General features: G+C 43.6%; 3 protein-coding genes and 1 pseudogene across 3 annotated transcripts; all 4 read left to right on the top strand.

The window, feature by feature from the left end:
* The first annotated feature begins 237 nt into the window (after positions 1–237).
* Positions 238–1,876, top strand: LOC136470763 (uncharacterized). The gene is made up of 4 exons (XM_066468498.1): positions 238–263; positions 376–700; positions 921–1,304; positions 1,442–1,876. The coding sequence occupies exons 1-4, from the start codon at positions 238–240 to the stop codon at positions 1,874–1,876; spliced, it is 1,170 nt and encodes a 389-aa protein (XP_066324595.1).
* A 12-nt stretch (positions 1,877–1,888) lies between these two features.
* LOC136470762 (uncharacterized) lies at positions 1,889–3,565 on the top strand (annotated as a pseudogene).
* Positions 3,566–5,079: 1,514 nt separating this feature from the next.
* LOC136478439 (ABC transporter F family member 3-like) lies at positions 5,080–11,080 on the top strand. Its single transcript, XM_066476898.1, has 18 exons — positions 5,080–5,398; positions 6,047–6,265; positions 6,440–6,629; positions 6,787–6,995; positions 7,096–7,254; positions 7,575–7,703; positions 7,768–7,869; positions 7,982–8,128; positions 8,717–8,779; positions 8,937–8,983; positions 9,064–9,123; positions 9,254–9,336; positions 9,444–9,538; positions 9,949–10,035; positions 10,179–10,266; positions 10,409–10,494; positions 10,617–10,679; positions 10,778–11,080. The coding sequence occupies exons 1-18, from the start codon at positions 5,180–5,182 to the stop codon at positions 10,892–10,894; spliced, it is 2,163 nt and encodes a 720-aa protein (XP_066332995.1). The 5' UTR covers positions 5,080–5,179; the 3' UTR covers positions 10,895–11,080.
* Positions 11,081–11,866: 786 nt separating this feature from the next.
* On the top strand, positions 11,867–12,501 carry LOC136478452 (uncharacterized). Its single transcript, XM_066476908.1, has one exon. It carries the CDS (start codon positions 12,015–12,017, stop codon positions 12,297–12,299), a length of 285 nt encoding a protein of 94 aa, XP_066333005.1. The 5' UTR covers positions 11,867–12,014; the 3' UTR covers positions 12,300–12,501.
* Positions 12,502–13,958: the final 1,457 nt, after the last annotated feature.

Genomic DNA, 13,958 nt, shown 5'->3' with positions numbered 1-13,958 from the left:
TACTCCTAGCGACGGCGGTAGCTATGGCGGACGCGGCGGCAGCGACATCGAGTCTCCTTCCCCTTCCTTGGACGTAGGACGACCATACTAGGTACTGCCCGCACTCCCCTAAACCCTATTTCCCTAGTTGTGTTCCCCAATCTAGGGTTTTGATTTGATTCGGTTTCGATTTGATTGGTGGTCCATTTGATTGTAGTGGCATTGCGGTAGCCATTGTTGTTGATCGTATGCGTTAAGATGAAGTGGACTGACTACCCTCCTTGGTAAGTTCGATGTGTCATAGTGTTTGGTGTAGTTTTTGGGATCCTGTAGTGTTTTGGAGTTGGATGTCTTCTAACTCCACATGTTTCTTTATTTGTTTATGATTATTGTCAGTTTTGATCCTGGCAATGCGTTTAGAATCCACGTTAGCGTTGCTAAGTACACAGCCAATGTTGATTATGGATCTATCGAAATGGATGACCGAGAGCATGATGTTTGGATTGATCTTACCAGTCACTGCTCTCTATCTAAATTTGTGAATGAAATGGCTGGAAAGATCATTTGGGGTAGCGGGCATCAGCTAGTTGTTTGGGGTCTAGACAAGGAGAGTGGGACAGAATGGAAGGTTACTACTGATGAGCAGTTCAGGGAGATGATAGAAGCTAGATGGGATGAGAAGGAAATGGATGTTAGCTGTGAAATACTTGACAAGGATAAGGTATCATCCAGACAGAACAGAGATGCAACAACAGGAAATGTGCTAAATGAGCATAGTGTTCATGCCACATTTGGAGTAACAGCAGAGCAAGGAAATGTTGAATGCACAGATGATGCTTGTAGCAGTCCAAAGCATACAAAATCAGATGATGTTGTTATTGATTGGTCAACTTTCACAATATTACCTGAGGAAAACTTAGATTGGGATGCTACTGTTTTAGTGGATGAGGAACAAATCTATGAAGCCATGGGGCTTCAAAGCTACATATGAGGGGATAGCAGGTGCTGATGGTCCACCAGAGATTCTAGTGCCAGAGATTCCTCCTGAGGTGGAAGAAGAAATAGAAGCAGCAGCTATCCCTGTTGATGACAATGAAGCAACTAAGCCCTTATTTTTCTATGATAGAGACAATCCTAACATGTCTGTAGGCACACTGTATCCATCAATGCCTCAATTCAGATTGAGAGTTAAGCAACATGCTATAGTCAAAGAGTTTGAGTTGGGCACTGAGAAATTTGATCCTGAAAGGTTTAGAGGATTTTGCAAATCAAAAGGATGCAAGTGGATTATTAGAGCTAGAACTCAGAGAGATAACAGTATCAGGGTATATATTACTAACTATTTTTTGTTCTAGAACATGTCACTGTTTTTTTATCTAGTTAACCTGCTATTCTGTGGTTTGTATGAAACTTAGTTCATAAATATAGTCTAATGTTGGCTTGCTTGTTTGTTTGTTTGCAGATACAAATAAACTCTAATGTGCATACTTGTGCCTCAAGAAGGAGAGTTTTGAACAGGATGGCATCCCAGGCATGGATTGTAGAGAGAGTAGTGCCTCTACTTAAAGACAAGCCTCAGATAGGAGCAAGGGGGCTCAAAGAAGAACTTGAGAAGAAATACAAGATCAACATAAATTACCAGACTTGCTGGTATGGTAGGCAGAGGGCTGCAGATAAGCTTTTTGGTAACTGGGACAATTCATTTGATTGGTTATTCAGATTCAAAGCAGAGATAGAGCTTAGGTCCCTATGTAGTGTTGTTGAGATAGACACTGTGAAAGTAGGCAAGAAGGTTCATTTCAGTAGATTTTTCTGTGCATTCAAGGGTAGTATAGATGGCTTCCTAGAGGGTTGCAGGCCATACATTAGTATAGATTCCACTGCTCTCAATGGGTAGTGGAATGGACACATGCCTGTAGCCAATGCTATAGATGGGCACAATTAGATGTTCCCAATAGCATTTGGTTTCTTTGATTCTGAGACCAAAGAGAACTGGATTTGGTTCATGGAGCAGTTAGGCAAGACACTTGGTCCATTAGATAAACTAATTGTGTGCACAGATGCCTGCAAGGGTCTAGAGGCTGCAGTTAAACAGGTATTCCCAAGGGCAGAGCAGAGGGAATGCTTTAGGCATTTGATGGACAACATGAAGAAAATATTTTCTCAAGGGCAGGGCAGTGGTTCATTGTTGGGTCAATACATGTGGCCAGTAGCTAGAGCTTACACAAAGGAGAAGTAAGAGAGGCTCATGGCCAAGGTTGTTGCAGGTTCAGCAGGCATCTTCCCTTGGCTAAATGAGCATCACAAGTTACTCTGGGCTAGAAGTAAGTTCTCAGCAGACATTAAGTGTGACTACATAAACAATAATCTTGCTGAGTGCTGGAATGCTTGGATCAAACATCTCAAAGACCTACCACTAGACTCCCTTGCAGATGCAATTAGGATCAAGACAATGGTCTTGTTTGAGAAAAGAAGGAAGATCTCACTAGCTTTGACTGGTGTCATCCTTCCTGCTGTCATTCACCAGCTAAATGCTACCAGCAAGGGACTAGATCATCTCCAAGTGACTAAAGGGAACCCCCAAGAAGCTGAAGTGACTGTGATGTATAAGGGTGAAGAGATCAGAAGGCATGTTGTCTACCTAGATCTGTAGGAGTGTACATGTAGGGAGTGGCAGGTTAGTGGCAAGCCCTACCCACATGCCCTTGCTATGATCACCACTGAAAGGCAGCCAGACATGGAAAAGTATGTCAATGGATACTACTCAGTGAAGAAGTTATAGGCAGCTTATGCAGGTGTGATACCCAGCATAACTGACAAGCAACAATGGCCTGCAAGTGACAAGGGCTTCAAAGTGTTTCCACCAGTGGCCAACAAAAAGACAGGACCTGAGAGACAAAGGAAGAATAGGATTCTCAGCTGTTTGGAGAGGACAGGGAAAACAACAAAGGCAAGTGACATGTAAGAGTTGTGGTGAGCTTGGCCACAGAGCCACCAGCTGGAGGTGTCCACTAACAGGCACCAAAAAAAGGTATGTTTCTTTTGCAATTTCATCAGTTATTGTTACACTAATCTATCTAAGTTACTAACACATCATGTATAGAAAGAGGACCAAGAAGACAACCACTAAGTCTGGAAGGAAGAAGCAGAAACTTAGTGAGGATGAACCAGCAAAGGAGGGAGAGGAAACATCAGCTCCCACCACTAAGGCAGCAACAACAAAGACTATAAGGAAGAAGAAGAAAACTGCTGACAAAGAAACAACTAAGGAGAGAGAGGTAGCAACAAAGGAACCTACAAGGACACCAAAGACCAGAGCAGTAGCAACAAGGGAGGCAGCAGCTAAGCAAGCACATGAAGGAGTTGTAGGCCAAGCTGTGCAAGGATCAGCAATGCAGGTGGATCAAGCACCAGACAGCAAAAGGTTTGTTGCTTCCATTTACATCAACCAACCACTAATGTACTGTGAGATGCACAAGCAACTAACTAGTTATTCACTTGTAGGAGGCTGGACTTGGATGAACCAGTGCCACTGGAGATAGTACCAGCAGATGAAGCTACAGCAGTGCAACCAGCCAAAAAATGACCCCAAGGAAGAAACAACTAGCTACTAAGGTGAAGAAGGCAACACCAACAAAGACATGCAACTAAGGCATAACCACTGTTTGAATGGCCGTTCTTTTGTATGTATTTTGGAGACAAGAACTTCTATGATCAATTATGTATGGTTGTCATGGACATGTTATGTATGGGATGGACCAGTTATGTATGGCTGTCATTACCAGTATGGATCTATTATGTATGGACCAGTTGTGTATGGCAACTGCTGAACCTAATAATGGATTAGCTTGGTATGCAAATTTCTGTCAATTTCATCATCTTGTTGGCTGTCATGGAATTTTTGGTTGTTGTCATGACAAAAGAACCATTTGATGCAACATACAATAGGCAACACTGTCCAGCATATATTTTTCCATTGCATTAACATGTTTAGCATACATTTTCTTACTATTGAGAACAACCATTCACTTGAACACATACATTATGGCAACAATGCATACAACAAATAACACTAAAATCAACATCTTAAGCAAAGAAATCAGGGCATCCATCTTGGCTTCCATGCTGTTCTTTCCAGCACACTTTGACTGTGCTTCTTCTTCACCAAATCCCCAAGCTTCTTCTACTTCTTCTGCACCCAGGCCAGCTTCAAGATCAATGACAACAAACTTCAACTCCATCAGCCTCTTCAAGTATGCTTTCTGAAATTCATAGAACCTACATCTACCAGCCATCTGCAAAATGCCCAACAGTTAGGGTTCTTCAACCAAACCCAAAACCAAAACCAAAATCAAGAAAAATTTAAAATGGATCAAAGAAAACCCTTACCCCAGGCACATTTCTGGGACACTTGAAGAACACGCGCCCCTGGTTGCCGTTCTCTGTTGTCCTTACTATCAGCTCGATTACTCTCTCTTGCATGTGGGACACACGATCAGCGAGAGCCCAGTCTCCTTCCCGGTGTCTTCCTTCTCGATAGCCCACGACGCCATGCTCCTTGATGAAGAGGGCTCCGTCCTCTGAGCCATGGGGTGCACGTGGGACGAGGATCAACTGGGGAAATAGGGTTTAGGGGAGTGCGGGCAGTACCTAGTATGGTCGTCCTGCATCCAAGGAAGGGGAAGGAGATTCGATGTCGCCGCCACCGCGTCTGCCACAGCCGTTGTCGCCGTCGCTAGGAGTGGGGAAGAAGGGGGAGTGGACTGGGTTTGACTCGGGGCTGGGCCGGCTGGAGACAGAAGGAGGAGGCGAGGGCAGCGTGGTCATTTCGCGTGCTAAGTTAGGGCTCTCAGGCTCCCTGCCACGTTGGTGTGCCCATCTGGCGTGCCACCTTAGCGAAAATGGCAAAAACGTAAGAGGATTACTGTTTGCGATGATAAATGTGTAGGGACGCGCACAAATGTGGCAAACGAAGGAATGCCATCCATAAGGATGGCAAAAAAAAAAGTAAAAAATCCCTGTTATTACAGTCAATTGGACCGATGGGCCGCAGTAGTGTGGGTTGGGCCGCGTCGTCCTCGGGCGCGCCATTGGCTTCAGCAGGAGGCGGAGCCGGGTCGCTGACAAGCAAGCAAGCGTGCGAACCCTTGCCAGGCTCCCCCTCCCGCTGCCCGCCGCGCTAGGGGAAGAGGAAGGGAAGATGGCGGCTGCAGCGGCCGCGAGCATGGGGGTGGTGCGGGAGGTCCTGGGCGCCGATGTTGTCGAGGAGGTGGACCAGCCGATCATCGACTACATCTCCAACGTCCTCGCCGACGAGGACTTCGACTTCGGGGCCCCGGAAGGGCACGGCATCTTCGAGGCGCTCGGGGAGCTCCTCATCGACTCCGGATGCGTCTCCGACCAGGAACACTGCCTCCAGGTACCGCCCCCGCGTACACCCCTACCGCCTTGCCCTTCCTTCCTGGTCCTGGTACCACTACCACCGGCCTGCCTGTTCTGCGATCTGACTAATCCCACTCACGCTAGACTAGGTTGCCATCTCGCTGACCGGTAATCAGATATGGCCATGGCCTCGATTGCTTCGTGCTGCACATAAGCGCTATGGATTGCTGGGATTCTGTGGTTCCTTGTTTTTTGTTTAAATTATCAGGAGCCACCTCCTCTGATTAAAGCAACTGTCTGCGTGATTTGAACATGAAACAACTGCACTAGTTTGTTTGATTTGAGTTACTGGTGGGTGTGTCATCCAATGAGTAATTTGAGGATAGCTGTTCGGAATTAGTTGATGTAGTGCTAACATTTTGCAATTCAATGTGACTCAGTTGTCATCAGACCAGCTTGAATTGGAGCCTAGCTTCATTACTTCCTGATGCTTTCTGCAATTTAGATGTTCATTTCTGTGGTGCCACCTGCTGCTTATTTTCCCTTGGTCATGCTATAATATCTACAGAGAGCCTTGAGAGCCACTGAGGAAATCTATCCACTTGGGAAATGGATAATACAGAGATTGCTGATTGATACCTAAATGCAGAAGCACTTACGCGTGTCTTGTTTCGGTCCACTATAGGTCTGCAGTATGCTTTGTGAAAAGTTTGGAAAGCATGGTCTGGTGAAACCCAAACAAGTTATGCGCAGCCTTGTTACACCGTTACGAATGAATGCGGGGATGGACGATGACGTTGCACCAAAAAAGCCACAACCAGAAGTATTCGACGGACCGCTGCTGTCTTCGCGCGATAAAGCCAAGATTGAACGGAGGAAAAGAAAAGAGGAGAGGCAAAGAGAGGTAATCTATTTTGCAGACGACTCCTCTTAGATCGCCACATGACGCAATTCTTGGTAGTATACATCTGATGTTCAGCATCTTCCCCATTCTGTTCTTATTTTATTTGCAGACGCAAGTTTTCCTTCCTGACTATGCTCTTCTTTCTTCTATGGACTGTCCTGCTTGCTGGTACAGGTTCAATATCAAATACATGTCGCGGAGATGGAGGCACTTAGGGCTGGAATGCCTCCTGTTTATGTAAACCACAGTAATGATGGTGGGCCAGCTGTTAGGGATATACATATGGAGAACTTCAGTGTCACTGTTGGTGGTCGTGATCTAATTCAAGAAACCACTATAACACTTGCTTTTGGAAAGCACTATGGTGAGTACTTTGTGGTGTTTGGTAGCTTTCAGTAGATAATAAAACTGTGGCCAGGGCCCGGGAAGCATGCATGTGCAGTTCGTCTATACATATCTGTAAAAGTTATCATTGAAATGATACCCTGCAAGTTTCAGAGTTTCTTATTTACCCGTTTCAGGTCTTGTTGGAAGGAATGGGACTGGGAAGACATCTTTTCTCAGAGCGATGGCATTGCATGCGATTGATGGTATTCCCAAGAATTGCCAGATATTGCATGTTGAGCAAGAGGTTGTGGGCGATGATACAACAGCTTTGCAGTGTGTTCTGAACGCCGATGTCGAACGAGTTCAACTTTTGCGGGAAGAAGCTCGTCTGGTTCAACAACAGGTTGACTAGGGGCATAATTGCCTGATGGTTTTCCTCCTTTGTATTTTCTGCATCTGTCATGTGTTCTGCCCATCTGCTAATTGTTGCCACTGTTTTGCAGAAAGATTTAGAGATTGAGGCTGAGTTTGGGCAGAGCTCTGGCAAGAGCAAGGATGGCCTTGACAAAGATTCTATCAGCAAGAGGCTTGAGGAGATATATAAACGGCTTGAGCTCATTGATGCAGATGCAGCAGAGGCTCGTGCGGCATCAATTTTGGCGGTCTGTTTTATTTCCTTGTTTGTACCATTCGCATAATATCATGTCATTAGTTTACTTTTGCTCCAGTTTTGATTTCAGCACTTGCCTTGATTACACATCAATGTTTCTTTCAAGCATCATTATGCAACTATGCGTCTTGAAATAGATAATCCTCAATAAGGGTGATCACATTTCCTTGATGTTTTGTACTTGGAGTGCATCTGTTCATGTAGGATTTGTGCATGTTGATCTCAGGAACAACATAGGATTTGGTGATTTGCACATCGTGCTCACATTACATATTTTCATTGCACTGTTCTGAATGGAGGAATTATTTGCAGGGTCTTAGTTTTACTCCAGAAATGCAACGCAAGCGAACAAAACAATTTTCTGGTGGATGGCGCATGAGAATAGCTCTAGCACGCGCTCTGTTCATTGAGCCTGATTTGCTACTACTTGATGAGCCGACAGTAAGTTGATATGGGGTTATTTTTCTTCACTTGCTCGCACATGCTAACGACATATCACATCCAGAACCACCTTGATCTTCATGCTGTGTTATGGCTAGAAACGTATCTCCTGAAGTGGCCAAAGACATTCATTGTTGTATCACACGCAAGGGAGTTTTTGAATACGGTATGAACACCCAATATCATTTCATAGGAGCTAATTTGACAAAATTTGCATAGCATATTTTTCTTGTGTGGGTTTAAAGTTTAAACTGGAACTGATGACCAGAACTTTTTAGGTTGTCACCGATATCCTTCATCTACATGGTAGAAAACTACATGCTTACAAAGGTGACTATGACACATTTGAGAGGACAAGGGAAGAGCACCTTAAGAATCAGCAGAAAGCCTTTGAAACAAATGAGAAGGCCAGACAGCACATGCAGGTTGGTTGTATTTCTATCAAGTATCATGCATTCTGAGAGTGCTTTAATGCCTATTTTCAAGAAAACTATGTAGTTTCTGAAGCAAAAAAGGACCTGGAAGGTGATCTATACAAAAACAAAGTGCTCACACATCTTTTATGGGTTTCTACACTTCCTTTTCAAGAGCACATAAGCAACTCATTCGCTGTCACCTGTCGTTTTAAGTGCACCATATAGCTTTGTACCATAGACAAGAAACGTTCAGACAAGGAGAATGTCAAGAAAACAAGCTGTCCAGCTTGTCTGATACACCATGTTACATAAGTGGAGGTAGTAGTAGTCATTAGACTGCATCTTTCTTTAGCTTGAACGTGGTAATAGGCCAATTAGAGACTGTAGGCAGCTGGAGCTGGGCTAGCCCTGCTTTCATTGTCTAGTGAGACCAAACACTCGGGACAAATCTCTGCATGATATAAGCTCAAAGATGAATGGAAATTTTACTAAAAAATGAATGGAGATTTTAATTACCTGGAAACTGTTGAAGATATTAAGCACTGCTCGTATTTTCTCGAAGACCAGGGATGAACTTTAATTGTTTTCTCTGTGTAGACATTCATTGACAAGTTTCGGTACAATGCAAAGAGAGCATCACTTGTTCAATCGAGAATCAAGGTATACTTTTTCACTCTTGTCTCCATGTAAACAATTTGGTAGTTGTTTCACTTAACAGATACTGTATGGAGAAACTCTCAACCGGCATTTTGATCTAGGATGTTGTTCGGTGACAAATTTGATGTCTGACTTGAAATTCTTATCTGTGCTAGCACAGGCATTGGAGCGAATGGAACATGTTGATGCAGTTGTCAGTGATCCAGAGTATGTCTGCTCCCTAAACTATTGTACTTCGGTATTTTGTTTACAATCAACTCATTAATTGTTCAAATAATTCCTTGCAGCTATAAATTTGAATTTCCAACCCCAGATGATCGCCCTGGACCACCAATTATTAGCTTCAGGTTTCGTTTCTGATACCTAATGCTATTTATGAAATCTTTTTGGATGTTTGTGATTCTTTCTACCTTTTCTTTAAGGCAAATTTTAGACATCCACGTGTTCTCTGTTGAATAATTCTTTCCATTTTTGCAGTGATGCCTCGTTTGGTTACCCTGGAGGGCCTACCTTGTTTAAAAATTTGAATTTTGGTATTGACCTTGACAGCCGCATAGCAAGTATGATTTCCTTGTTCCACTCATCGTAATCTTACTGCATATTAATGTCTAGTTTTTGAAGTTGTGGTTCTTCCATTTTTCAATCCCTCGTTGACTTGTTATTTCAGTGGTTGGTCCTAATGGCATTGGCAAGTCCACTATACTGAAACTAATATCTGGGGATCTGCAGCCAACTTCTGGAACAGTATTCCGGTCTCCCAAGGTGCTTCATTGTTCTGTAGCTACAGCTGTGTTTACCATTATTTAAAATGCTTTTCATTTTCTACCTTAACAAAGTTGTGTTATATGAACTTTGATTTATGTCATTTGAGCTTTATTGTCTGAATTTCATAACAGTATTGTATTGAGATGCCAGTATGTGCATATTCGTTCTTCACTTGTCAGGGTGTGGTTCCGATGCTTGTATCAATCAGTGCCATTACTGAATCAGACAAAATAATCTGAACCTTGATCCTTAATGTTGAATGTTTTTTTCTCTTTGGTTTACTAGTATAATAGTTCCCATCACAAATGATGAGATCTATTTGCTGTCATTGTTGATTGCCATGTTTTCCATGCAGGATCCTCTCTTTTGTTTGTTTCTTTGAAATTTTCTTATGATTGTTTTTACAGGTTCGCATGGCTGTATTCAATCAACATCATGTTGATGGCCTTGATTTGACGGTGAATCCCCTTTTGTACATGATGAAGTGCTACCCGGTAAGTTCAAGCATCCCTTTTGGTGTTTGTTGGATATGAGCTCCATCATGTGGTTAGCTAATAAGATGGATATTCCTTCTACATGTGACCTGAATTTGAATGGCATCTTATAAGTGAGAAAATGTATATGGCGCTGTTTGCAGGGTGTGCCTGAGCAGAAGTTGAGGGCACATCTGGGTTCTTTTGGTGTTTCAGGAAGCCTTGCCCTCCAACCTATGTACACTTTATCAGGTAGAAATCGTAGCAATTCCATAGAAGGTTTTAGCTGATGAAACGGGCGCAGAACTATAGCATCCTTGCTAAGGGGTTCATCTCTGTGTAGAACAGAATTGCTGATTTCTCGATATCCTAACCAAAACAATTGCAATTCCAGGTGGTCAGAAGAGTAGGGTAGCATTTGCGAAAATAACCTTCAAGAAGCCACACATCATTCTCCTCGACGAGCCTTCTAACCATCTTGTGAGCAAAAACATCACGCTGCGTACCAATTGTTGTTTTTGACATGGAGGATGAGGAACCTCTGGGTCTGGGAGGCAGCTATTACCAAACGGAACTGAACATAACCTTGCTCTGTGTTCCAGGATCTGGACGCGGTTGAGGCGCTCATCCAAGGTTTACTCATCTTCCAGGGAGGAGTGCTGATGGTATGACTAGACAACACTGTATAAATTTGCTTTTACTTGCAAGACGTTCCTTTGGGTTGATGACTAAGGGTCTAAGGCGGCTGGTGTTGGTTTTGCAGGTGAGTCACGACGAGCATCTCATCACTGGAAGCGTGGACGAGCTTTGGGTGGTGTCGGAAGGCAGGGTGACCCCGTTCTCGGGCACTTTCAAGGACTACAAGAAGATGCAAAAGTAAAAAAGAAAAACATGTGTGTCTGTCCTTGTACCGTGACGAAGTCATGCAGTAGCATGTGTTTTATCGGCCATAGCCTATATTGAGAGGTGACATCACATGACGGTATGCTTGCTACGTAATAGTACCGTATGCGTATCAATTTTGGAGTTTTTTGTGAACATAATAATTGCAGAGTTTTTTGGTGCACTGTTTGGGTATGCATGAACCTCGTGATTTCTTGAGAAAGTTGTGGTGACTTCCCCCGTGGGGTGGTTGACTGATTGGGTTGTGTCACGGAAAAAGAAGGGAACTATTTTTCTTTGTTGGCAAAAAAAAAAAAAAAAATTGGAAGCAAAAAAATATTTTGTTTTCCTCTTCATTTTCTCTCTCCAATAGCTCATCCCACTGCACCTCGCTCTCTAATGTTTTGCTGTTTGTATCTCACTCTTGACGTCTATATGCTTTTCCAATCCAAACTCAACACAAGATCATGTTTCTTATTAGGGATGCGAGACGAGTTGTCCGCGAACCCGCAAATAGGCTATTTTTTTGTGGGTTTATGTGTAACCTGCAAACATTTAGCTTATTTGTGGGTAAACCCGCCTTGCATCCCTATTTCTGATTCACAAGCAAACCTGCCTTGCAACCCTATTTCTGATTCAAAGCGAGCGAAATCGAATTCCAAACGAGAGACCACATTTCGAATAGTGCGTGTGTTAGCCATGGTGAGCAGAACAGTTGAAATCCAAACAAGAGGCTATGTGTTCAAATAGTGTGTCTAGCCATGATGACCATGCACCAATTCATTTGCAACATGACCGACCATGTTTGCTAGTTTATACATATATATATAAATAAATTAAAAAAACAGAAAGCAGCTACTCGTACTACATTGTTAGGCCGGGCCGTCGGGTGGGCCTCTGTATCTTTTGATGGGCTGGCCGGCGTGCGTGCCACTACTCTCTCGCTGTCTTTCTACTCCGCTGGCCGCCCGCCCGGTGCCGGTGGTGGTGGAGTCGAAGCAACTCAACTCTTCCTCTTCCTCTTCCTCGTCCTCGCCTGCCTGCCTCTCCGCGTGCGTTTGGTTTGACCCACTCCCCAGCACCGTAACCCTAGCAGCAGATCGATCGCCTCGCCGGCCATGGAGAGCTGGGCGACCTGGGTGGGGACCAGCGTCACCTCCGCCTTCTTCGCCTCCCTCGAGCGCTGCTCCTGCATCAACCTCTCCACCGACGACGACGACGACGACGACCGCGACCACGAGGAGGCCAAGGACCGCCCCCTCATCCTCGCCGCCGCCCCCCGCCACGACGACGTCGCCAAGCCCGATCCGGACTCCTCCCTCCCCGTCGTCGCCGCCGCCGCCGCCAAGGACCAGGTTCTGGGCGACCAGAAGCAAGAGTACCCGCCCCTGCCGCCCGTATGAATCGAACCGATCCATCCCTTGCTTCTACTAGTTCCTACTGTTGTTATGTGTTAGGAATCTCTCTCTCGCCTTCCTTCGTCGCCAAATAAGTCGTGTGTGTGTGCAGTCTGTTAGTCCGTTCTTGTCAAATACTACTGCTACTACTACTATCCTGTGTCAGCCTTTCTGTCAATTTGAATCGACTCAAAACCACTTATGTGCTTCTCATAACTCTGCCAGTCCATCATCATCATCAAATTACTGTGCCAGCTGTTCGTCCCGTTGTTTGGATTCAACCGCCTTGTGCTAAAAATGAATGCGATCACAATCGATGATGACCGATCGTCCGATCACCGATGATGTTAAAAATGCTTCCAATCTACAATCACCTTGAACTCAGGCAGGGGACTAGACATAAACGTGGCTTGTTGCTGCTTTACATAGAAATTCATTGGGATCTGCCGACTTGGTTTGGCATCATTAGTGTGGGGGTGTTGGGTGGTGGCCTCATTAGTCATCACTCTGTTTTCGTAAGTGTTTGTATAAAGGTTGAATTATCTATCGTACTCAAATCATTCGATTGTTCAGTGAACAGATGGATGAGCCCTCTCTGGTTTTGATCTATATATTGTTACGATACGTCCTGATTACCTCAAGACGGTAGCTAACTAGTATTAGAAACTGCACATTTGAGGATTTGATTCACATGGAACTCTGGAGATTACGTGTTGGTGCTGCCTGATGACAGTATAATGCCATTCCCTTTTATTTGAGAAAAAAAGCACGTTGTTAGCGCTGGATGATAGTACTCCGTATAATGATATTCTGTTTAATTTGATTTGAAGGCTCCTGACATTCTTTCACGATGGGTAGTATAGGATCGATACCATTAAAACTACCAACCCCGATTGATATTTCTGATCTTCTTCTGTCTGTTAATGTCTTGGTGCACCTGGATATATATGTAGGTATAGATAAGGTATATCACACACTCTGTGCTGTATATCTGAACTCTTCCCCAGCTGTTGGGTATTACTAAACAGATTTGGGATTCTTATCTGTAATCTGCTGCAGCAATTATCATCTTGTTGGTTGTCTGTGATTATTATGCAAAGGAAAAAGTCTACTTAACCCCCCACCTTTCATACTTGGTCTACTTCACCCCCCAAACTATAAAACCATCTGTTTTACCTCATGAACTTTCCAAAACCGTCTATTTTATCCCTGGACGGTTTTGGCAGCGGGTCTGCTACAGTAACAGCGTGTTTGCTAAAGTAACGGTGGGTTTGCTACCGTGCCGGTGGTTTTGAGTTTTCTTTTTTTTATTTATTTTCGGTGAATTTTTGAAAAAACATAGTAAATCATAGAAAAATCATAAAATGCAAAATCTAATTTTATTGGACTCCACATGAGTAGATCTACACAGTGAATATATAATACGGTATGCTTTAGTACAAATTTTTTTTTGTAGCTTTAGATTAATTGGAAAATCCAATTTTATCTGTAATTAATTAGAATTTATCTATAACTAAGTTATATATAGTCCAATGAGTACGAAATTTTTACTATAGTTCAAGCATACAATAATTAGTGTACCATAAAAATTTCACCACAATTGGACCATAGAAGCTGCAGCTATGAATTATTCCAATTAATTACAGACAAAATTAGATTTTCCAA

This window comes from Miscanthus floridulus, chromosome 8 (genome assembly GCF_019320115.1).
Source record: "Miscanthus floridulus cultivar M001 chromosome 8, ASM1932011v1, whole genome shotgun sequence".
NCBI classification, from domain to species: Eukaryota; Viridiplantae; Streptophyta; class Magnoliopsida; order Poales; family Poaceae; genus Miscanthus; species Miscanthus floridulus.
Note: the sequence above shows the minus strand (reverse complement) of the source record. Positions and strands in the feature narration are given on the sequence as shown.

Coding starts and splice junctions, on each gene's coding strand:
- LOC136470763 (XM_066468498.1), top strand. CDS start 238: ATGAAGTGGACTGACTACCCTCCTTG. Junction 701..920: donor AAATACTTGACAAGGATAAG/GTATCATCCAGA, acceptor CTACTGTTTTAG/TGGATGAGGAACAAATCTAT. Junction 1,305..1,441: donor AGAGAGATAACAGTATCAGG/GTATATATTACT, acceptor GTTTGTTTGCAG/ATACAAATAAACTCTAATGT.
- LOC136478439 (XM_066476898.1), top strand. CDS start 5,180: ATGGCGGCTGCAGCGGCCGCGAGCATGGGGGTGGTGCGGGAGGTCCTG. Junction 7,255..7,574: donor GTGCGGCATCAATTTTGGCG/GTCTGTTTTATT, acceptor AATTATTTGCAG/GGTCTTAGTTTTACTCCAGA. Junction 10,495..10,616: donor ACGAGCCTTCTAACCATCTT/GTGAGCAAAAAC, acceptor TCTGTGTTCCAG/GATCTGGACGCGGTTGAGGC.
- LOC136478452 (XM_066476908.1), top strand. CDS start 12,015: ATGGAGAGCTGGGCGACCTGGGTGGGGACCAGCGTCACCTCCGCCTTC.